The sequence below is a fragment of the Hyaena hyaena genome, unplaced genomic scaffold (assembly GCF_003009895.1).
Source record: "Hyaena hyaena isolate Hyena2069 unplaced genomic scaffold, ASM300989v1 scaffold_714, whole genome shotgun sequence".
NCBI classification, from domain to species: Eukaryota; Metazoa; Chordata; class Mammalia; order Carnivora; family Hyaenidae; genus Hyaena; species Hyaena hyaena.
Window position 1 is genome coordinate 970,900 of NW_024081350.1, and position 25,321 is coordinate 996,220.

General features: G+C 42.4%; 1 protein-coding gene across 3 annotated transcripts in view; it reads right to left on the reverse strand.

Annotated features, from left to right (window-relative positions):
• The window catches only part of DAW1 (dynein assembly factor with WD repeats 1), a 43,997-nt gene extending 24,820 nt beyond the window's left edge, over positions 1-19,177 (reverse strand). Inside the window, exons 1-4 of one of the 3 annotated variants that reach the window (XR_005525642.1) lie at positions 19,029-19,177; positions 6,957-7,029; positions 3,876-4,020; positions 2,138-2,196 (exon numbers count right to left, since the gene is read on the reverse strand). Coding sequence is in view for 2 of the 3 variants with exons in the window: in XM_039217778.1 (XP_039073709.1) it covers positions 2,138-2,196; positions 3,876-4,020; positions 6,957-7,029; positions 19,029-19,146 (395 nt within the window). In the remaining variant the exon portion in view is untranslated. The remainder of the gene's footprint in view (positions 1-2,137; positions 2,197-3,875; positions 4,021-6,956; positions 7,030-19,028) is intronic. The other 2 variants (XM_039217778.1, XM_039217777.1) reach the window with 2 other exon arrangements.
• Positions 19,178-25,321: the final 6,144 nt, after the last annotated feature.

Genomic DNA, 25,321 nt, shown 5'->3' on the forward strand with positions numbered 1-25,321 from the left:
AGAAATAAATTAATAAATAAAATAAAAAACCAGTCTGAATGTCAAGTGGTAATGATAAAGAGTAAACAGATAAATAATAAATTCTATCATGGAAACTCAACTAAACAAAAGGGTTGTTTGACAAACATGTCAAATCATGCTGTACACCTTAGGGGCGCCTGGGTCGCTCAGTCAGTTGGGAGTTTGACTTCGGCTCAGGTCATGATCTCGTGGTTTGTGGGTTCGAGCCCCACGTCGGGCTCTGTGCTGACAGCTAGCTCAAAGCCTGCACCCTACTTCAGATTCTGTGTTTCCCTCTCTCTGTAACCCTCCCCTGCTCACGCTGTCTCTCTCTCTTTCAGAAATAAATAAAACATTAAAAAATGTTTTATTTAAAAAAAATCATGTTGTACACCTTAAATATATATAATTTTATTTTTAAAAATTATATTCCTTGGTTGTTAAAAATTAGAAATAAAGAATAGAAATGGAAATATAGAAGGGCGCCTGGGTTGTTCAGTCAGTTGAGCATCTGCCTCTTGATTTCAGCTCAGGTCATGATCCCAGGATCGTGGGATCAAGCCCTGCATCCAGCTTTGTCCTGGCAGTTTGGAGCCTGCTTGGGATTCTCTCACCTTCTTTCTGCCCCTCTCCCCTGCTCACTTGCTCTCTCTCTAAAATAAAGACAGGGAAGGATGGAGGAAGGGAGGAAGAAGGGAAGGGAGGAAGAGAGGGAAGAAGGGAGGGGGAGGAAGGGAGGGAGAAAGGGAGGGGGAGGAGGGAGGGAGGAAGGGAGGGGGAGGAAGGGAGGGGGAGGAAGGGAGGAAGGGAGGTACAGAAATAAACAGGTGAAGCAGAGAATACTCATACTCGGGGCAGAGAAACTGTTCTGTGTGATGACTTAATGGTAGGTATCTGTCATTATACATGCGTCAACCCATAGAATGAAAGAAAGCAAGAGTCACCCCTATTATAAGCTATGAAGTTTGAGAGGTCCATCAACTGTAAGAAATGCACAACTCTTTGGGGGAAGATGACAGTAAAGAGGCTGAGGGTGTGTGGGGGCCGGACATCTATGGCAAATGTCTGGACCTTCTGCTCAATTTTGTTGTAAACCTAAAACCACCATAAATAATAAAGTTTAATAAATTTTTAAATATTTTTTCATTTCAAAAAATTAGAGGGGCGCCTGGGTGGCTTAGTCGGTTAGGTCATGATCTTGCGGTTCGTGGGTTCGAGCCCCGCGTAGGGCTCTGTGCTGACTGCCAGCTCAGAGCCTGGAGCCTGTTTCAGTCTGTGACTCCCTCTCTCTCTGACCCTCCCCTGCTCACGCTGTCTCTCTCTCTCTCCTAGAAATAAATTAAAAAATCATTTAAAAAAATTAGAAATAGAATGACCCTATGACCCAGCGATTGCACTGCTTAGCTATCCATCCAAAGGATACAAAAATGTTGATTCGAAGAGGTGCATGCACCCCAATGTTTATAGCAGCGCTATCGACAATAGCCAAATTCTGGAAAGTGCCCAAATGTCCATCGTCTCATGAATGGATAAAGAAGATGTGGTATACACACACACACACACACACACACACACACACACACACACTGGAATATTATTCAAAGATTAAATAAAAAGAATGTAATCTTGCCATTTGCAACAACATGGATGGAACTAGAGTGTATTATGCTAAGTGAAAAAAGTCAGTCAGAGAAAGATAAATATCATACGATTTCACTCATATGTGGAATTTAAGAAACAAAACAGATGAACATAGGGAAAGGGAAGGGAAAACAAGATAAAAACAGAGAGAGAGGGAGGCAAACCATAAGAGACACTGAAATACAGACAAGAAACTGAAGGTTGCCGGAGGGGTTTTGGGTTGGGGGATGGGCTATGTGGGTGAGGGGTATTAAGGAGGACACTTGTTGGGATGAGCACTGGGTGTTATAGGTAAGTAATAAATCACTAAATATTACTCCTAAAATCATTATTACACTATATGTTAACTAACTTGGATTCAGATAAAATTCAAAACTAAAAGTTAAAAATAAATAAAAACATCCTTTAGACTTTGGATACAAGAAAATAAATAATTAATAAATAAGTTTTTCATTTAAAATTTTAAGTTTTAAATAAATAAATAAGAGCAACTTACCAAGACCCCGATTTATTAAGCGCAACATTGGTCAGTGGCAGTATATGTGCTCTGAGAACCTTCAATGAAAGAAAACACCATTTGTTTTAAACTCATAAAAAAGAAGTTTAAATCGTTAATTTTAACTTCAAACCAAAGAAGATATTCAAGTTTGTCTTAAGTATACATAATAAGTGGACAATATTTGCTCTCTGAACAGATGAGAAAAAAATACTTTGTATCATCTACCATTAAGAGGGAGAGTACATTTGGTAGTTAACACAATTACAAAAACAATATTGAGTCTAAGTTTTCCATGAAATGTTTATTAAGATAAATTACTGCTATTAAATAAGATACCAAATAGCACTAATTTATAATATTATCTTTTAAATACTGCACATGGTTTTGTCCATATGCATGCATAGCATATACAGAAAATACACTAAATATGTTTCGAATGCAGATGTTACAATTCATTATTACTTCTGGAATCCTGAAGCTCCTCTAAGAGTCAGGGTGGCTCTCATTTCATTAATCTTTCAATTCCTACATTGTCAAGCCCAGAGCAGATAGCTCAATGTTTATCAAATGAACACACATTAATTGTACAGTCTGTTTGTAGATGCAGTGATTGGCTAGGCTGGGACAGTCCCAGTTACATCTACTGCGGGGGCATAATTATCAATAGTTTCTGTTTTTGCTATCAAAAATGTTCCCATTGGAAGATAAATTACAAGGTCATGCTGGTTACAGAGCTGATATTTGGAGTTAAATAGTGCCACCTGCTGGCAAAAGAAATATTACAAGAATAATTTCCTCCTCTTTCAATAATACATGGAAGGAATAACTACAAAAGATGGAATATTTTGTATGAGACAGAATACGCCGAATATACAGATAGTAATGACATTTCTTTTTTAATTTTTTAATGTTTATTTACTTTTGAGAGAGAGAGAGACAGAGAGACAGAGCATGAGCTGGGGAAGGGCAAAGAGAGGAGGACACATAGAATCCGAAGCAGGCTCCAAGCTCCAAGCTGAGAGCAGACAGTCCGATGCAGGGCTTGAACTCATGAACCGTAAGGTCATGACCTGAGCCAAAGTCGCATGCTCCACCGACTGATCCACCCAGGAGCCCTGATCATAATAACATTTCTTGTGAATTCATTTAAATCATAAAAAGAAAACCAGTGTAATTTGAAGCAACATTAGATTAAACTATTAAATATTGTTCAATAATTAAGAAAAGCTAAAAGCTACTTCTGAATGATTGACTACATTTGTTATACTTTTAATTTAATCATCAAAAACTACAGAGAAAAATAGGCATATTTACATTGCATTAAGATTATTATATAAGCCATCTCAATAAATAATTTACTGAAATATAGTTTAGTTCACATGGAAGCAGAAAATAGTAAATATTGATATTGCATGACACACAACCTCTTACTATTACTCCAAGTGAAAAAAGCTTCAATTATTCAATAACTTGAAATTGCCTTAATGGTCACTCTTTAAACTGAACACTAAAGAATAGCTAAACTTACTACAAATCTTTATTTAACTTCTCGAGAAATAAGTGTTTGAATTTCATTCATTCCGTAAACACATATTTGTTGAGATTTAGTCTTAGCAAGTATATATGAGGCGCCGAGGGAAAGAGGAAAGTATAATCTGTATGTTATCTCAGATTGATAGGATATCAATTAATTCTTTGAAGTTCTTCTATTTGGTATTTTTAAAATATGCATTACCTTAAAAAGGTAGAATTTGTGGTTGCTGTGCTGTCTGAGCTTCTCTTGTAATCTCTGTAGTAAAAGCTTTACTTGGTCCGATCGGGAAGCTGTGATTAGAGGCTCTGCTTTCTGTATCTCTTCTACTAAGGCATTGACGTCACTACTGAAATTCACACACACAGAAGTTACTATTTTCTACATCGAAATGTGCACACACATGCAACGCGTGAAGAATTACACTGCATTTATGAAGCACATTTATAAAATGTAAAGACGCCATCAGCTTTACTAAGAGATTTCAGGGGAGGGAGGGGTGGGAAATACAGATCAATAAAGAAATCAAGTCTGCATGAAAGTGACTTGGGGTTCTTCAGAATGATTCTTCATTAATCATGACTTCTCCTGTGGAAAGGGAGCAAGGATATTGATTTGCTTACCTAAGGCCAAGCACATGCTTGTTCTGAACTTGAGCTCTTTCTCTTTACTTATTTCCTGTTTCCTTTGTCTCTTTAATGAACATTAAGAGAATGTTCCCAGTACAACTATACTTTGTGCCTTACATATGTTCTCTTGTTCAATCTTGTAACAATCTCTAATATAATGCTTTTATCGTAATTACTTTGGTGATAAAGAAACTGAGATTTGGAAAGGTTGAGTCTTAAATATTTTTTTAGGGAAAGAGAAAGTACCTAAACTGAACACTCAAAGAATGATGATGATTATCATTAATAATTCTTATGGGCTATAACATCATTCTCTTAAAAAAGAACTGCTCAGAAATATATAGATTCAAGGTTTCCCTCAGTATTCAAATAACCTATAGTGATTCTGATAAACTTTGCCAGTCCAGAATAATAATTGTTCAAGACAAAGAATAACATCTATAAACCACAAAGCATCCAAAATAGGGTCATTCTGCAAAACATGTCACATACGTGTGTCAAAGATGCACTGCCCCATCCCCTCCCTTCAAGAAAGGACTCAGGGGCCCCCCTGGGGGGCAGGTGTTTAGGTAGCTGACAGTCTCCAGCAGCAGCCCCTTCAGGATCCGCCTCAGCATCAGAGCCCGAGTGATCCTGAGCCCAGGGCTGAGCAGGTGGGTGGTGCAGGAGCCTGGCCATTTCCACCTCTCAAGGGACTCTCACCAGTGAGCTTTACTCTGGAGTCCCTCGTGGGCTTGGCAGAAAAGGTTATTACCTCTGCATCATCGTGGTTGGTGGCTCCTCGCACTGAACCCCGTTTCATCCCATCTGTCACAGACGTCACTTCCCAATAACATGTCACCCACCTACCTCTGTCTCAGCATCTGCTGCCCAGAAATGCAAACTCTGATAAGCATGCCCTTCCTCTTCATAAATAAACATCTCCTGAGCCCCAGTCTTGTGTAAGGCACTGAGCTAGAAGACTATTCATCCCACCTACATTTACTGAGTCCCTACTAAGATTAGGCCCTGGGAGTGTAAAAGGTACAGTCTCAGCTCTCAAGAAATACAGTCTACTAGAATAGGAGTGAATATTTGGAACAGAAATGAATCAGACCATTTACAGTGATGACTTTGATAAATTTCCAGTCTGTTTCAAAGGAGTTACACTTTTGTAAGAATTAAAGATCATAATGCCTCTTGGAAAGGTTTCCAACAAATGTCATAAATCGAAACAGATTTCCCAACAAGGTCTAAATTAACCAGGTATTTAATCTGTACATCCCAACCCTGTGGTATTCTAATTGCTCTTTTCCAGTGCAGTAACTCGAATATGTCCCATGTCATGCAAATGTTTTATATGCAGAATTCGTTCAGGTTCTTGTGCAGAACTAGGAATAAGATCCATCCTTTCTCTCTTTTACTTTGAGACATTTATTTACTACATAGGGCGACTATAGCATCCTAAGGATCTACATTTTTAAAAAATGTTTACTTTATTCATTTTGAGAGTGGGGGAGGGGCACCTGGGTGGCTCTGTCGGTTAAGTATCCGACTTAGGCTCAGGTCATGATCTCAAGGTTAGTGGATTCGAGCCCCACGTTGGGCTCTGTGCTGACAGCCAGCTCAGAACCTAGAGCCTGTTTCAGATTCTGTGTCTCCCTCTCTCTTTGACCCTTCCCTGCTCATGCTATCTCTTTCTTTCTCTCAGAAATAAATAAAACATTAAAAAAATAAAAATATCTTTACCTTATCTGAACATGGGCTCCCGCGGGATAACCACTGATCTGATTCTGTCTCATGAAGTGGAGTTTTGCATAGGATTTTTTGTTTTGTTTTGTTTTTAGTTTTGCATAGGATTTCCTAATGCAAATGAATTCTGGGCAATATGCTCTCTCAAGAGGATTTCCTCTGGGTGCAGAACAAGCTTCAGAGACAAAGATGGGGTCCTCCTAACTCTGCCCCATGACAACTAATGAGGAGAGCAGAATACAGTCAGGCCTGTGAGATTCTTGTCTATCAGCAAATAACAGGCTCAGTACTATTCTTAAAATTCTAATCACCGCCATTCCTCAAAAATGTTAAACGGTCATCAAAAGGAAGGGAAGTCTGAGAGACTGTCACCACTGCAAGAAGCCTGAGGAGACTTGACAACGAAATGTAATGTTGTCTTGGAAGAGAAAAAGCTAATTAAGCAAAAAACCCAAAACAAACAAACAAAAACAAAAGAAAACAAAGCAAAACAAAAAACTAACAAACCACAAGGAAAATTGTGTAGATATGGTCTTTAGTTAGTAATAATCTATCAATTATTCTGATAATTCAGGTTCATTAATTCTGACCAACATAGCACACTGATCTACAAAGTTAAGAATGAGGATGGGGGATGGGCCATGGGAGCTCCTGTCTTCACAACTTTCTAAAACTGCTCTCAACTAAAAGATTAAAAACAACAGCAGGTCTATTGAGGAAGAAAAAAAGACAGACTGATGATCCTTTCCCATTTCATCCTCACCCAGCCAGGCACCCCAGCAGGTCTCACTGAAGCAAGCAAGAAATAATACACCGCAGAACGTTTTTTGAGCACTGTATGGTGAGTTCATGCGGCGCTTCCACACATCGCCCTGGGTCAGCGTTAGCCAATAACAGATCTGGCTGCAACACGTAGCTGGTTTACCTGGGACTGAGGTTGAGCAAATCTATGCATTTGGTCTTCAGCTCTCCACTCGTCTCATATTCCAACATAATTCCTGCAAAAATAAACAAACATGGCATAAAACACTGAGGATGACAAACCGATGTCAAAAGTTAGTCTACTTTGCCGTAACTATTTTTTTCATCTCTATTTTTTTTAGTTTTTAAAATTTCTTGGCATCTGGGGTGCCTAGGTGGCTCAGTCGGTTTAGTGTCTGACTTCTTGATTTTGGCTCAGGCCTTGGTCTCACGGTTTGTGAGTTCGAGCCCCGCATTGGGCTCTGTGCTGACAGTGCGGAGCCTGGAGCCTGTTTTAGATTCTGTCTCCCTCTCTCTCTGTCCCTCCCCTGCTCACACTCTGTCTCTCTCTCTCTCAAAAATAAACATTAAAAAAATGAAAATTTCTTGGCATAAAACATAATGCAGTGACGTCTGGTTCTAAAACGAAATTGTGTGAACTCACTTTTCCCAAGTCCTTCCTTTAAATACAGCTACGTACCTTTGAAATTCAACAGACAACGCTAGAATAATCAAAAGCTGGGTAGAAGGTAGACCTGCTAGAGGAAGAACCGCATGATGAGTTCCCTGGGTTTTCTTTTCACCTCCCACATACCCCTAAACTGGAGACCAGAGTGACTTGTAGCCCAGAACCACCAAAAAAGCACAGCCAACAAAATCCGAGCCACAGCAAAGGTTGCTCTGTGGCCAAAGGACCAGGAAAAGGGAAGTCAAACAAAAAAAAAAAGCTAATGGGAGCCCTAAACCCTGCTCCACAGCTGGGCCCTGTAGGCAGTCTGATTCCCTCGGTGGAAGCCCTGGGCTGCTCCAGGTCTCCTTCAGAGCTGGGCCCCGGCAGCGGTCTGATATGATCATCAGCAAAACTGCAGGCGTCCTGGACATCCGCTTCTGAGCTGGGCCCCAAGGGGCCATCTAATCTGTCTAAAGCAGAGGCAGAGAAGTTCTCCCGGATCTGTCAGACCCCACTCCACAACCAAGCCATTGGTGGGCGGTCTCATCCACCTGCAAAAGGGGCAGCAACGATGTCCGGGGGTATCCCAGAACCCAGAACCCACTCCACAACCAGGCACCCAAGGAAGCGTCTGCCTGCATTTCAACCGGTGGTGTACCCAGGTGGAGTCCTATTTCCCACCTCCAGAAGGTCACTCAGTGAGCCCAGGCATACTGGGAAGTACCTTCCACCTGCAGGTAGCACCAGCTGGACCTGAGCAGGGCCTTAGCAGCACCAGAAAAACAAAATAGACCACAATAGCATCGCAAGGGTTGGAAAAACTAAGCTGCTGTTGGAAGTAAAGCCCACAAAGTTGACCAGAACTCCTACACTGAATCTGAACACAGTGACGGTCTGCCAAAGTAGATTCAGCTAGGATCAAAGGTCTGCGAACATAAGAACCTAAAGGTCCAGCTTACAATAAACAGGAAAAGACAATCGACAACTCCCAATACCCAGGATACAGTTTAAAAAACACCTATTGCACCAAGAACCACAGAAAGATAATCAACGAACACAAATATGGAGGTGAATCAGAGCTGGGAATGATCTGACAAGGATTTTAAAGGAGATGTCAAAAATGCTTTAGCAACCATTTACGAATTCACTTGAAACAAATGAAAGACATTTTTAAAAAATCTCAGAAAAATAGAAGTTTTAAAAACACACTAAATGGAAATTATATATAACTGGAAAATCCAATGTACAAAATGAAGAGCTTGTTGAATAGGCTCAATAGGAGCGTGGAGAGGACAAAGGATAGAATCAGTGAACTTGAAGACAGATCAATAGACTATAGTCCGTTTGAACAGCAGAGAGATAAGTTACTGCGGGGGCGGGGGTAGTGGTAAAAAAAAAAAAAAACAAAAACCTGAACAGAATCTTTTAACCACTTTCTTGTACTACCTCTATAAATGTAGGCTAGAGGATCTCAAAAGTTTTGGCCTCAGGACCACTTTACATTCTTCAAATTATTGAGGAGGCCAAAGGGCTGTAGTTTCTGTAATATTTTCCATATTAAAATTGAGAAAAATTTAAATTGTGTATTAAATTGTTTTAAGATAACAATAAAAAAGTGATAGCATGTTAAGGTAAATAATACATTTTATAGAAATAACTAAGAAGAGTAGCCCTGCTTTACACTTTTGCAAATCTCTTTAATGTTTGGCTTAATTAAACATGGCTGGAGTCTCATCTCTGCTTCTGCATTCAAGTTGTTGCTATGTGGTATTTCAGACAAAGTATAAAAAAAAAAATCCCATCATACCCAGATATGTAGTTGGAAAATGGAAAAATATTTTAATTGCATTTTCAGGTAATTATGGATAATCTTCTTTAATACTACATGAAAACTTAACAACTGTTAATTCATAAAAAGTACTTGCAATACAGAACCTGAAACCACATAAATTAACTCTTGGTACATTACATTAAATCCATTGGTTTATCTCGCACTTTCATAGGATATATTATTTATGTATGGTTTATACATCACGTACCAGACATCTGAAAAATTTTAGTTTTCTGAGTTATGAACATCTTCTAAATGTTGATGTATATAATTATACAATATCCCCTCAAAAATCACATGTGTTAATATCACTACCAATATCTATTATCAGAAAACTCTTTCAGTGCTGGTAAGCTACCCAGCTCATGGAGGTAGGTACAAGTGTTCTGAAATTCTGATTTCTGCTTGAAAGCTCAAATTATATCACTGGCAAGAGATGTTGACAGTCTTGTTTGAAAGTTTCAGGCTCACTTTACTCCTTTTCAAACAAAATGTCTTCCAAATGTCCAGGTCTGAAAGCCACGTTTGCTTCTCAGTCCTTCGAGTAAAAACGGTGTTCCGTGAAGAAAATGGCTAGTTCATCTCTCAGCTCAAAGGACTGCACAGTGTTTTCCTCAAAAACAATACGGACCATCACTGTGCAGAAGTGTTTGATGAGTACTTTCTATTTCATCACCCAGAATACAAGCACTCCTATATCAGTGTCTCATTATATTAGTGAGTTTTACCGTTTTATCGAAGACATTCCTCAGTGAAACTGAGGGGGGTTCTTCCTTTTGCAAGTTTGTGTTAGGGAGAAATACAATGACCACTTTGAGGAGTTTGTGGCCCCTGCCTGATTTGTAGTAAGTTTCTAGCAGTTTCACCTCCCTTCCCTTTTGTATGAGTAGCGCAAATGTCAAAAGCAGATGATATCTTACTGTTACTATGTAAAGAGACTTGACCTTGAGGCCCCACTGAAGGGGTGCAAGAGACATCAGGGATCCACTACAATTTGAGAATCCTTGCTATCAGACATAATTGATATAAAAGATATGATTCCAGCAGAATTTCAGATCAAGAGAAAATAGGGAATTCTGCCAAAACATTGTATTCGCTTTCCAAAGCACTACACCATTGAAATGGAGTGTGGCAAAGTTGAAAAGGCATGTGCTTGGCATCAAAAAGACCCAGGTTTGAGTTCCAGCTCAATTCCTTACTTACTTCATGATACTAGTAATCCTTTTATATCCCACTTTTCTTATCTGTAGATAATACCTTCAGTTTGCTGGTTGAAATTTTAAAAATCCATATATAAAGCTCCTGGTACGTAGAAACTCATCAAATAGTGTTTATTACCTAACGATTCCTCAAATTCTGCCTTGCAGCCTATCTGACATAGTCAGCTATGCCTGCATCTATGCCTTCTCTCCCCAGTGATATTGTGACATCTTTGAGAAGAAACCCATTTGCTTCTTCATACTCCCAGGAAGACCCTCCTCGGAATGAGTCAGGATGGTTTCCACACAGTAAGTGCCGGATTTGACCAGCTTCAAATACAGACAACACTGCCAAAGAGATTTACGTTACTTCCCATCTCTGGTTTCCATTTCTCCCTCAATGGTGCCTGCCCCACTTCGTCTTTACAATCTATTTTCTGTGCTAGCAACTTCTGACTCACCAGACCATAGGCTCCTGGTCTGCCTTCTCTTCATCCCTAGCATCTACTGTGAAATGTGTTACACAGGAACTCTCCAAGCAGTGCTTGCTGAATACATGAACTAATGGACAGATGACTGGATGAGTGTCCTCAGATTGCTTAATGCAATTACCAGTCCCTGTCTTTATGACACATGGACTTTCAGCAATAACTGACACCATGACCAAGTCCTTCCTCCAAATACTATCCTCAATAGGCTTTTATGAAATCCCTCCATCTTTTTCTCCACTTTGTTATTTTCCATTCTCCTTTATTGATTCCTTCTCTTCTGCCTGACCTTCAACTACTGATTTAAGATTCCGGTCTAGGAATTCTTTTCACTACATTTTTTTTTCTTCGTATAAATTCACCCATACTCATGGTTTTAACTGCCATCAATGCCAAAAATAAGTCTCCCGCCTAGACCTCCTTTGAGCTCCAGGCACGTTGATATCTCGCCTGCACCTCAAACAAGTTGAGGACTTTTCCCTTCAATCCTGTTTCTCCTAGAGAGCCTGTTTCTCAGTGTCAGACATCACCCCTCACCGAACCGCACAGCTACAGTGTCAGGAGGAATTCATCTGAACACAGTGGGGTTCACGGATTTGCCACAACCTAAGTAGGGAAACCCAAGCGGCCATTTGTAAGGAAGTGTAACCTTTTAGAACAGAAAAATCATTCCAAATGCTTTTAATAACCAAACAACAAACTACCCCAAACACCAGGACCCAGCAGACAAACAGCTGTACCTAAAAGGCTGGTTTGGGGGTACAGTTTTATTTTGTTCCTTTTCCCCAAGAAGTGATTCTTTCATATCAAAGACTTGAAGCCAGACTCTAGTCTAAGAAGCAAATTTACAAAGAAATAAAAGAAAGGATTCAGTGGAAAGCCAACCACCATAAATACTGTTACTTCCTTAGAGTAAAAACAGCCTTCATGTTCCACATTAACATTTTCAACAAAATATGGATGTTATAACACTGTTAAAATCTTTCTAAACTCCTATTTGTAAACCATATGTTCTAGAAAGATTTAAGAGAGCTTAGAAAAATAGAATACACAAAGCTAAGATTGGAAGTAGGTAAGAATTAGATACGTTGACAAAGGAAGATTCAAGAAAAGGAAAGAGAAAATGTATAACTGTATTGAACATCTAAATATAAAATTAAAAACAAATGTACAAGTCCTGGCTGGACTGTTATAACTTTTTTGTGCTATTGAACATTAAAAAAATTGCGATAAAGTGGAGAGACAGATTTCTAGATGAGAAGATGCAATATTACAAAATGTCAAGCTAATCTCTGAATTAAAGAAATTATAATGATTTTATTTTTTGGAATTTGAAAACTTACCACATATTATAACAAACTATAAAACAGTAAAGTATGGTTCTGACACAAAATTAGATCAATATAATAGAATCATCTATATATGGGAATTTTAAAATGAAGTGAAGGTAATATTTTAAATTAATGGGGAAAGAATAAATTTTTCAATAAATAGTGATGTAATAATCAGTTGGATTTTGGAAAATTGGTAAAACTGGATTTCTACAATATACAAAAATACATTCTAGGCTGATTAGAAATTTTAATATTAAAAACTAACTATAAAACAATCAAACTAATAGAACATATTTACATCTTAGTGTGCATAATTGGCTTTCTAAGCATGATGTGAAACACAATGCCTAAAAAAGAAAAACTGATGCATTTGTCTGAAGTAAATTTGAAGCCTCTCAAGGGAGAAGATACCACAAAATTAAAGACAAATGATAACCAGCAAAAAAATTGCAACTCTAAGTACAATGTTTGAAGAACTTAATATAAAGAAGCCTAAAAATAACTTTTAAAAAATGGCTAAAAGGCATGAATGGTCAATTTGCAAACAGAAAAAGACAATGATCAATAAACAGACCAAATTAAAATGTTCCCAGCTCCATTAATAAGAAATACAAAATACAATAACACATACAATTTTTACTCATCAGATTAGCAATACTGCAAAGACTGATAATACTAAATATTAGCAAGGTTGAGGCAGGGGTGTTCTCCCTTCCGGTTGGTAGACAAATCAGGGTCTTCTTTCCAGGAGTCAGCACACCTTCGGTGGGTTGAGCATGATCTCAGCTATCCTTTTATGTATTTTTCAGACTTTTGTTAAAAGTAAGTACTACTTATATAATAGGAAATAAAGTCGGAGGAAAAGAAAAGAAAAAAAAGTAGGAGAAAAATTAGAACATGGAGTAAAAGAAAGAAAAATGATAGAGATTGACATTAATAGACTATCAGGTCCTTTTTTTTTTTTTTTTTTTTTACAAATAGTTTATTGTCAAATTAGTTTCTACATAACACCCAGTGCTCATCCCCACAAGTGTCCTCCTCCATGCCCCTCCCCCCCCCCCCCCCCCCTCAGTCCTCAGTTTTTGTCAGCATTCAAGAGTCTCTCATGGTTTGCCTCTCTCCCTTTCCCCCACCATTTCCGCCCTTCTTCTCCCCCTTGTTCCTCCGTCAAGTTCCTCCTAATCCTCCTATACGTGCAAACATATGATATTTGTCCTTCTCTGCCTGACTTATTTCGCTCAGCATAACACCCTCAAGGTCCATCCATGTTGCTACACATGGCCAGATTTCATTGTTTCTCATTGCCATCTAGTATTCAGGGAAATACAAATCAAAACCACACTGAGATACCACCTCACGCCAGTCAGTGTGGCTAAAATGAGCCAATCAGAGAACTCTAGATGCTGGCGAGGATGTGGAGAAACGGGCACCCTCCTACACTGTTGGTGGGAATGTAAACTGGTACAGCCCCTCTGGAAAACAGTGTGGAGGTTCCTCAGGAAACTAACAATAGAACTCCCCTATGACCCAGCAATAGCACTGCTAGGAATTTACCCAAGGGATACAGAAATGCTGAGGCATAGGAGCACATAGACTATCAGGTCCTAAAGATCAAGGTTATTTGGAAACTCAAGTAAGATACAGAACTATAAAACATACAGAATTTCTATCAATTTAAGGCATCACTATCAATAAGGACTGTTTTTTTTCCTGTTATGTAGTTTTAAGTACTTTGCATTATATATATAAGATTATGCAATATGTACTATTTATTCTTGGGGAAAGTAAGTTTTCAATAAATAGTTGAATAAATAAATGATGTAAACAATGAGTAAATAATATAATCCTAATCTTTAACTCAGAGAAATGTTGAAAGAATTAGCACTTGATGGGGAGCCTGGGTGGCTCAGCTCATTAAGTGTCTGCCTTCAGCTCAGGTCATGATCACAGGTTCGTGAGTTCGAGCCCCACATCAGGCTCTGCACTAACACACACATCAGGCTCTGCACTAACAGTGCAGAACCTGCTTGGGATTTTTTGTCTCCCTCTCTCTCTCTGCCCCACCCTTGCTCATGTGCACTTGGGGAGAGGAGGGGCTCTCTCTCTCTCTCTCAAAAATAAATAAACATTAAAAAAAAAAAAGAATTAGCACTTAACAGCCCACATAGCATAATCTATATCCTAAAGAAATGCACTAAGAAAACTGGGGCAAATTCACAAAATTCTGTGTTCTTTATTCACAAACTATCTTGTTTCTTATAAAATAAAAAAAACAATGTTAAGTCTTTAAGTTGACTACTAAATATTCGTTGGTTACTATACAAGTGGACCTAGAAAACAAAGCGCAAAATGTGAAACCTGTGCATTGGACTATCTCATTGAGACAAAACATCAAGGTCAAATGTGCAACGCTGCTGTGGCCACGGAACTCCCGCGTGAGCCAGAGGCTGGGTGGCACGCAGTGAAGAGTACAAGCAGGACACAGACAAAGACGCTCCAGGAATACATGTGACTGTTCCCCACAGTGTCTTCATCTTCTTGATCTTCCTCTGGTTGTGCATTTTTGTGTAATAGGTATGATTCCCAAAACACTTAAGAAGCTCCTATTCCCCAAATTCTGCAATGTTCTCATAGGCTAAGCTTTAAAAGATATGAGTGTTCCTTACTTGGATCACATTCAACCAACAGAGATGTTTCAAGTGCCCAGAATATTAACTAGGCTTTTTTTTTTTTTAACATTTTTTGTTTATTTTTGAGAGACAGAGGGCAAGCAGTGGAGGGACAGAGAGAGAGAGGGAGACCCAGAATCCAAAGCAGGCTCCAGGCTCTGAGCTGTCAGCACAGAGCCCGACGCAAGGCTCGAACCGACAAACCGGGGAGCTCATGACCTGAGGCGAAGTTGGACGCTTAACCGACTGAGCCACCCAGGAGCCCCTTAACTAGTTTAATTAACATTTATTTAGTTCCTTCTCCTGGCCCCAAACACTAGAGGCCTACACACAAGAAGTAAAAGGCAAACGCAGCATGCCTGAGGCAGTTGAAAAGCACGTATGCAACACCCACTCTTCACAAAGAAGAGCTTATGATTAATGAATACGATAAAAAGAGAATGCCCGTGTTTGATTAGCTGTCTTACATGGACCTTTAGGAGGGAGACAGATCATTCCATGGATGCCAACAACGGAACGCTCCTGACCTATATGTTGCTCAAAGAAAGTAGAAGGACTGAAATCAGGGGATTAAGAGATGAAACAAAACTGCAGAAGGGACGAAGGTAACATGGGAATGATTCAGCGGCGAGTGATTTCTTTTCCTACTTGATAATGTTATTCCAACACCCACCTGCTATTCAGAAGTACCTTGGAAACTTGCATATGATGTATGGCTCACCAAAGACTGGAATTCAGAAATTAAGTGTCTAACCTGCTAAGTGATATGACTTCATTGAAAGATCATCATTAAGGCAATGGTTTCAAGTGTGAGGACAGAGCCGTACTGGAATGGGAGATTGCTGTTGGAAGCCTGGACTTTCAGAGCCACAGCGAACCTTACAGAGCCTCTGTCTGACTTCCTCACATTTCGGGAGGAGCTCCAGGTTTTCTACTCAACACCCATCCTCTCCTCGAACTCACTTATTCAACAACTATGTGAATGCCTATTCGTTCGCCAGTCTCTATCTTCTCCAGGTGCTAGGGATACGGTTGTAAACAAAATAAGAGTCCCATGCCTCATGAAGCTTTCATCCTAGTGGGGGTGACTGAGGGAAATAAGTAAATTAAAATCATGGTATACTGAGCTGAGAGCATGCTTAAAGAAAAAAAAAAAGCAGGGGAGGAAGCTATGAAATATCTTGAGAAGCTGGCAATTCTAGAAATTCTAGATGAGGAGGGCTTCTCTTTTCTCTCTTTACTTACTTTTAAGGACACAGCTAAAAAAAAGAAAGAAAGAAAAAAGAAAAGCATGAGAGTGCTGGCTATGTAGATGTCCAGGGAAGATTATTCCAGGCGAAGAGAGGAGGAAGTGGAGGGCCCCTGAGTGGCATGCCCAGCTCAGCCCAGGAACACCGGGAAGAGCAGCTTTGCTAAAGGGGAAGCGGGATGGAGTCAAAGGCGAAGGTAGGGAAGGTCCTGTAGGCCCTTGGAGATGATGACCTTGGAGACCATGGCCCTTTTACTTTGAGTGAAATGAAAAGCCATGAGAGGACTCGAGCCTAAGAGTGACGTGATCAGATTTAAGTTCTAACAGTCATTCTGCTGCCGGGTTGAAAATAAACAGAAGTGGGGCAAGGGTGGACACTCTAACAATAGAAAAAGAACATGGTGGGCATTGCTACCAAGAATGCTTTATATATTTTAAAGGTGAACTGGTAAAGGGCTCCTGGGTGGCCCAGTCGGTTAAGCATCTGACTACGGCTTAGGTCAGGATCTCATGGCTCATGAGTCTGAACCCTTCGTGAGGCTCTGTGCTGACAGCTCAGAGACTGGAGCCTGCTTCCGATTCTGTGTCTCCCGCTCTCTCTCTCTTTCTGCCCCTCCCCTGCTCACATTCTGTCTGTCTCTCTCAAAAAATGAATAAATGTTAAAAAAAATTTAATAAATGAAAATAAAGGTGAGCCGGCAGGATTTATTACTGGGCCAAATGTGGGGAGTGCAAGATGGGAGAAAAGAATGAGCCCAAGCTTTTGGTATGAGCAAGTGCAGGAAGGGAACTGCCATTGACTGATAGGATAGAGACCAGAGGATGCCTGGTAAGGACATGCACATAGCATATCCCTGTGAATAATCAGGCAGGCTGTGAATTACTCAAGACTCCTCAGGCTTTTAAACCTTGATAATGGATGAGATCACTTAGCATAGATAGAAAAGTCCAAGGACAGAGCTCTGGGGGATTTCAACATCAAGATCAGAAGGAAGAGAAGCCACCATGATGGACAAAGAAGAAATGACAATGAAGCAGAAGGCGGGGAAAGTGGGTTTAGAAGCCAAAGGACAGAGTAGCCAAATTCATCAAATGTTGCTCTCTGGGACGAAGAGGTGGCCAGTGTGGTTAGTGAGGTTGGAGGCAGGGAGGATCTTGAAGAGCACAGTTTCGATGGAATGGTGAGGGTGAAAACACCATAGGAGTCAGTACCAGAGGGCAGAAGAGAAATGAGGAAAAGAGAAGGGAAGGGAAAGAGATAAATGAAAGAGTACCTGCAAAGGGTCGGGAGACCGGTGAGATGAGTGTTATTATCACCATGTGACCTGATGATCAAAACGCCTTGATGGCTTGAAACAAATTGCCCAAGTTACAAAATTTGTATCCAGTGAGAGCCAGTTGTAATGACTCCAGAGCTCATCATGTTAACCTACACTCCACAGCAAAGGGATGAAAGTCAGTCATTCACAAATCAATCTATTTATACCAGGACTAGTCCACATCCAGCACAGCCCAAGTTGTGAGCACTTACAGAGAACGAGCTATTTACAATTTCTTCTGTGCCACCCCTCACATCTAGAGCCTTTTCACATTATTTTAACTGAAACTCTTAAGCAGGAGGAAAGGAGTGCCTTTACTAAAGGTGTTAACGTCACATTGGAGAAAATTGCTGCCGGTCCCACCTAATCCTGCAGGGATGTCCAATCTTCTCATCCGGCAGGAATATTTGGCCACCTAATGCTTTGTAGCAAGTGTTGTAGACTTTTTATTTTATATTCTTCTTATTTTCTAAGTGAGTTCTGAATTGGAACGAAGAGCCCTTCCCCTGTGTCTGTACCTAAGGAGCTGGGTGACCAGGGGGCTTCACTTAATTCTTCGAAAGTGACCATGTCCTCACTTATGAAACAAGAGACCAAGGCAAGTTTATCCCATTCTAAATTTCTTGTATGTTTTATTTATTTCTGAGAGAGATAGAGAGACAGAGAGAGAGAGACAGAGAGAGAGAGACAGAGAGAGAGAGAGAGCATGAACAGGGGAGGGTCAGAGAGAGAGGGAGACACAGAATCCGAAACAGGCTCCAGGCTCTGAGCCTTCAGCACAGAGCCCGACGCGGGGCTCGAACACACGAACCGTGAGATCATGACCTGAGCCGAAGTTGGACGCTCAACCGACTGAGCCCCCCAGGCGCCCCAAGTTTATCCCATTCTAAAACCGTAGGGTTCTGTGGACTTATTTCCAAATTCCTTAGCTCATTGGCATCCGGGATTGTGACCTTAAAGCCCCAAGGCACAGAGCGCGTGTTGCCAGGTCCCTCTCCATAAACGCATGGATCACCTGACACGTGTGGATTGGAATGCGGTCACTCACGTTATACGCTCTATTGAATATGCATTCTTTTCATACTCAGCATACCTTGACGTGATCATTCTGGCACGTTTAAAAAAAAAAAAAATGAGGTCCTTGTCGGTGTCTTCCCTTCTGGAAACCAGGATCTTGGGACTTCTCCCTCCCCATCTGCCACATTCCTAACTAACCAGAAAAGCATTATAACTTCAACGTTTAGAGACTTCCTAAAAGAATTATTTTGAAAGTTTCGAGGAACAGAGTCCAGCAACCAAAGGAGGGGTGGGGTAAGTCGAGAAGTGCCCTGTTTCTTGTCCACCTCCCGAACCCCCCCACTCCCCCCCCCCGCCACGTGGATCACCCGCTAGGGGACCCCGCCGGCCCCTCGGGTCCCCGCAGTCTCCTCCGCCCCAGACCCTCCCAGGGCCAGAGCCGGGGACCCCACGCGGGGAAAGAAGGGGCCCGGCCGCTACCTGGCGGGTAATAGCGGAGCAGGAGGCTCTTGAGTTTCATTTTCTCCTGTGCAGACCCCAGGTCAACGCTCTCGTAGCCATGGAAACGGCCAAACAGCGGCGGGGCGGCTGCGCGCATGCGCGGGCTCCCAGCGCTAGGAGCCAGGCGCGCGGGCTGGGGCCCTGCGGGCTGCGGAGCGGGCGGCCCTGCGCGGCCCCGGGTCCGCGGCCCCGCGAGGCGCCGCCGGGGAGCGCGCCCTGCCCCTGCCTGCGCGCTCCCGGGGGCGGACGGGGGCTCCAGGGCGCGATCGCAGCCTCGCTCGCGCCCCCAGAGTCTGCCTCGGTGTCTGGGCTGGACAGAGACGGGGTCCCCTCGCGTCCTCAGTCGGGGTGACCTCACAAGGGGCAAGGTGTGGGCCGGGTGCACTGCGGCCCGTTGGGTTTCCAAGGAGGAGGGATGGGAGAAAAATGCCCCCCCCCCGTCACCATTCCAGGCCCCTGCGCATGCCCTGTCCCTGTCCCCACGAAAGAATTAGGACCACCACTGAAGAGGCTACATTTCCTGACGCTGCGCCAGGGACGTGATACACCTATTGTGATAGAGACTAACAGAGAGGTAGGAGTTGTGCACCGTTTCTTACTGTCCCATCTCACGGATGAGACAACTGAGATTCACAGGAAGTAAAGAACCGTCCAAGATCCCAGTGAGGTAGCGGCGGAAGCGCGAGGAGAAGGCTGTGACCTGGGGCTCACAGCGGGCCCCAAAACCCGGGTTTAAGGCTCTCCGGACCATCTAGTGGCCTGTCTCATTTCTTGGCAGCGTCTGTCCTTTGCCTGCCAAGTTGAGGTCCCGTTAGGAAAACTGGAGGGCAGGAGTCTGCGAGCCCGATTGCCCATTGCCTTTAAGGAATCGGGCCCAAGTTCCTAAGTCTGAATTTCCCCAAAGGTGAGCACTTCCTGTGTTGACTTCACAACCGTGGGCGCCCTGGCATTATCATCCCCACGACCCCCTACCTGAAAGTCTTCTCTAAGTTCTTACAATTTCTCTAAAGTGACTTGCTTATTTTACTTCTCCTTTTTAAATGTGAGTTGAAAAAGAAAGCTGTTGTTAATCCTGTAAATTAAAAATTGAACGTGATTTTCAGTGAGGAGCTGCAAGTAAGTGTAAAAATAAATGTGATTATTTATGTATTTATTTAAAATGTTTATTTATTTATTTGGGGGGAGGGGCAGAGGCTCTGCACACCTACCAGCCGGTGAGATCATGACCTGAACTGAAACCAAGATTCTCACACTTAATCGAATGAGCCATCCAGGTGCCCCAAATGGGATTTTTTAAACGCTATTGAATGAGCCTATACTATTGCCTATCATAGACCATGAACCAAAGGCCTCCCTTTTCTTAAAAAAAATATATATAAAAAATAAATAAATGGGAAAACCAACAACCATTTGAAATTTTCAAGACAGCGGAGCACCCAACTGAGCCTTCTACTTCATGTACCCAGGAAATTGGAGAGATCAGTGAAATGGGAGAGCCTCGCTACTATGTGATACAATTAAGCCTAATACGAAGGGGCAGCACATAGAAATCATGGCATCCCACAGCTGGGAAACAGAAAATCAGATGAAATCTAAAGATTCCTTCTAGATCAAACTCTGCCCTCATCATTAAGACTCTGGGAAAGGTTTAAGTATGGAAGGGCCAAGAGTTTATCTATAGAAACAAGGTAACCTTTAGTAGATTTTTTTCACCCATTTATTGTTTATGCTGTGACATTTAAAATGAGGCCTTTGGAAAACTAGTATATAGAGACACCATTTAACCAAAGTTAACATCCCCAATATAGGGACAAACTGACTTCCATATCTCCTATTACAAAGCACTGAAAAGGCTACAGCAATTCTCTGGGATTCCTGCCTGCAATGTATTACCTGTGTCTAATGAGGAAACATCAGGGCAACCCCAGCTGAAGAAATTGCACAAAGTAATTGTCAAGGTCAAGAAAGTAAAAGACTACTGAACACTACTTCAGATTAAAGGACACTAAAGACATAAAACAATTAGACACACTCAGTGATCCTGGGTCCTGAACCAGGAAGAAAATTAACTGTAAAGGACATGGTTGGGACATTTGGATGAGATTTGAATGGAGACGGTGGTTTAGATAATATTATATTAATATGATATCACTATTAAGTCTCCTGATTTTGATTATTGTACTTTGGATGTATAAGTGAATATATTTGTTCTTAGAAAAAAATACACAGACTTATTTAGAGATGAAGGGGTATGATGTCTGCAATCAACTCTCAAATGCTTTTTGAAGAATTTATGTTTATGTATGGGGGGTGTGTGTGTGTGTGTGTGTGTGTGTTTGGATAGGTAGGTGGATAAGAAACAAAGCCAATGAGGAAAATGTGGAATCCAGCCAGGCAAAGGGCTCCTTTTGAAAAGTTCCTCCTACAACTCTTGCAACTTCTCCATACATTTGAAATGATTACAAAGAGTGGCCTTTATTTTCCACAGAACAAGCCAGGCTTCAGAACGCTCCAGGATATAGATAACAACCACAGTGCTATTGGGCTCCACTTTTGTTAAGAGAGTCACAAGTTCACGTTCACTCCCTGTTTCACCGCTAATTCTGCCTCCATCTTCCTCTACTTATGAGCCAAGAGCCTCCACCATTGTGACCTATCCTTCCCCACTCTCTCCATTGCAAGTGGCTCTTGTCTTTCTGCTCCAAGTAAAGGATTTCTCCTGCGCCCTTGAACCAAAATTTAACAGGTTGTCTTTTTGCTTCTTTAAAAAGAATGTGAGCTCTGAAGCTTCAGACACCCTTCCCTTGGCTCGAAGAAGTTAAGCCAAGTTCCCCCACTTAAGTTAGAGAACTTCCTCGCCACCTCCACATCGAATCCAGAGCCCTGTGGGTGTTGCAAGGCCCTTGGTGTTGAGGTCTGATCTTTCCACAGCCCATGCCCCCCAGAGGTCAGGAGCCCTCACCTCTGTTGTTGCTTGAGAGTCATTTATCTGGATGTCCAAGCACCCTGACATCCAGTTTCCCCCAAGTCCCTAGATATTCTCCTGATAGGATTCCTAGTGCTCTGACATGACAGCCCAGAATCTTGTCCCCAGTACCCAGTGTAATTCCCCCATCCCCTTTTTGGAAGGCAGTAGGATTATATGCAAATGAAGTGGTGATCCACAGGAAAGCAAACCAAGTTCATGAGTGCCGGCAGATTTCTCTTTTTGGCCCTGGCTTCACTTGAGGTTACAGCTACACTTAATTGACTCACCATTTACTCATTCCCAAAACATGCTGCATGAAATCTCTCAACCGGAGTCAAAGTCTGTTTCACGCTAATTCAGTCCCAGCGCCGAGCTATGAGCCATGAATGATGTGCAGAAATTTGCAAAAACAAAACTCCGACCTTGTGCAGGTAATGGGTTCTCATCTCAGCGTCCGACTGACTGGGTATGACTTCCTCACAGGGCTATACCTTCCTAACTGTTGTATAATCCTTCTCATCAATTCATCCCATTCTGTGTTGATTTGAGCACCGTTCACTCTCCAGATCAACAATGGCCGTTCACATGGATGTGTATCTATAAATGTAACTCTTGACTCTGGGTCTCTTCTCACTGGCCCCTGCCTTGAAAAACCAGAAACTTAAAAATTAGTAGCATTAATTTTACTTCCCCAAACTAATTCCGTCTGGCGAATTGAAGCCACTCTGGGTTTCACTTCTCAGTGTGTCCCTGGACTAGCAGCATCCATATCACCCATAATTGGCTAGAAATATACATCCTACGGGATCAGAAATGCTGGTAGTGATGCCCAACAATCCATGTTTGAACACGCTTTTCTGGTGATTCTGATGAGCAATAAAGTGTACAGGCCACACAGTGGGTATAGTAAGTTACCGTGGCTTGGCCCGGGCTGAAGTCGGGTGCTTTCCTTGTACTGTCATGCCTGTTATGTATCCTGAACAATCTTCCCTGATCGTCAGGGACAGTAAGCTGGTTGGTCAGCCACATAGGACGTTGTGAGTAAGACCCAGAAACAACGTGGGAAGCACTGGAATTCTCCACGCAGTTGGGTTTCAGAGGCTTCGATGCACTGAGAGACACCGGGAGATACCGGACTGCGAAGGAAAGCTGGGGGCCGGCGGATCTACAAGTGGGAGACTAGAAGGAGGCGGAGAAGGACCCAGGAAGGGAAGCTGGAGAATCCGGCTCAGCACTGACGCAAGACAGATGGGCAGGAATGGGGTTTCACCTCCAGCAGGGCTCCGTGGTTCCCATTTGACCAGTTCCTCCTGGAAAGAGCCATGGCATCGATGAGAGGTAGACACTAGTCTTTGGGGCACCTGCAGAAAGCGGTCCATGAAAAAGGTGCAGTGCCGTTCCGGAAAGAAAGTACAAAGAATGAGATCTGAATGTTCAGAGACCGGCAGTACTGGGCAGGGCTGTGCCCCCCAGGTAAGGGGACCCCAGCACAGCAACCCCAGACGGGCTGCAGCCAGCCTTTTGAACCTTCTTCCCCTTCCTGCCTCCACACCACTGAAGGACTTGTCAAGTACCTAATCTGACCTGGGACCGGAAAACCCACAGGGCCAGGGGCCACTGACTGAATCACTCAGTAAGTACGCACAGAGGACATACCAGTACGAGCCACGATTCAGGTGCAAGGGATCTAAATCTGGAAAAAAACTATTTGGGGGAAGTCATTCCTAGAAAGGGTCAGACTTCGGGTGGTTTGAAACTATTGTGTTTAAGGATGGGGACATGTCTCTAGGTGGGATTGCATTTACCCTCGCGGAGGGATCACTATGGGGACACGCAGGCCACGTGGATGGGGCTAACCCACCAATAGCTTTTGCCACTAAGAGCAGGAAGCTTGATGTGAGTCCAGGCTCTGCTATCTGCCAGCCGTGGGCTCTTAGGCAAGGTCGGTGACCCCTATGGCTTCAGTTTCCTCATCGGAAAGATAAGAATGAGCCCAGTATCTAATTAATGGGGTTGTTATCTCTGTGTCTGGCTTGTTCAGAAATACTCTGTAAGTATCAACGATGGTGGTGATAACAAGCATTTGTTTTCCTAAGGTTAATTGTTTGAAATTGGGGAAAGGGTGTATGCCTATTGCTCCCACTTAAAGCGATAATCTAGATCAACAATTACTCTAATAATCACGTAGGCGCAATTTGGAATCCTTTGTATGATGTATGACAATAGGTATACCTTACCAGTTATGTCAGTATTAGTATAATTAGTATAAATATGAAAACTAGTTTACATTCCTAAAGACATAACTACTTTCTCTGTAGATCCAAATAGATTTGTCTTCTTAAAGAAATGGCCTGTGAGGATTTGGGAGGGGGAAGAGGGTATGTATCTTACCAACTCTAGAGGTTGTCCAGGGAGGAACAATAAAAGTGTAAAGGACCTGAGACTGTGTGCACCTATGGGACCTACCATGGGCACGATACCACCTTCCATGCCTAGCACAGAGTGGGTCCTCCATTAGTGTTGGAAGCTGAAGAACATAGAGGAGCCAGGGTGCCTGGATGGCTCAGTGGGTTGAGTGTCCAACTTTGGCTCAGGCAACTTTGGCTCTCATGGTTCATGAGTTTGAGGCTCTCATGGGGCTCCAAGATGACAGTGCTTTGGATCCTCTATCTCTCTCTCTCTTTGCCCCTTACGGTCTTGAGCTCACTCTCGCTCTCTCTCTCTCTCTCTCCCGCCTCTCAAAAATAAACATTAAAAAAAGAAAGAACTTGGAGGATCCATTTGGAAGAGGAAGTAACTGATCATGTGCAGGTAGAGGTCAGGGTTGAGAGAGCCAGATTTCAGCTCAATACAAAGAGCTTTGTGCCGCTGTGTCCAGGAAAAGACCAGGCTGTCTCAAAAAAGTCCTGAGGATTTCCCAGCACGGGAAGTTTTCCCGCAGGCACTTTGACCAGCTGCCGGGATTAGGACTGCGGAACACAATGGTAATTGGATGAGAGTCCAAACTAGATAAGAGGTCTAATCTCCATTCTGACGCTGCAGTTCTTTGATTCTGCGCTGCCTGTGTGTTTTCACAAGGGCGTAAATGTGGACAGGGAATGACGGTCGACTGGAAGCTGGAAGACGGAAGCTCCTGTCCTGCTCTTCCCATGGGTGACCTTTGAGCAAGTCATTCCTCCTCACCCACAGTTACTCATCTGCAAATCGTTGTCTTTAGTTTGCTTCAGTTGCAGCATAACACGGCAACTTCTTCATGCTCTGGGCTTGGATTCTTGAATTCCTTCCACCTGATAGGCCCCACACT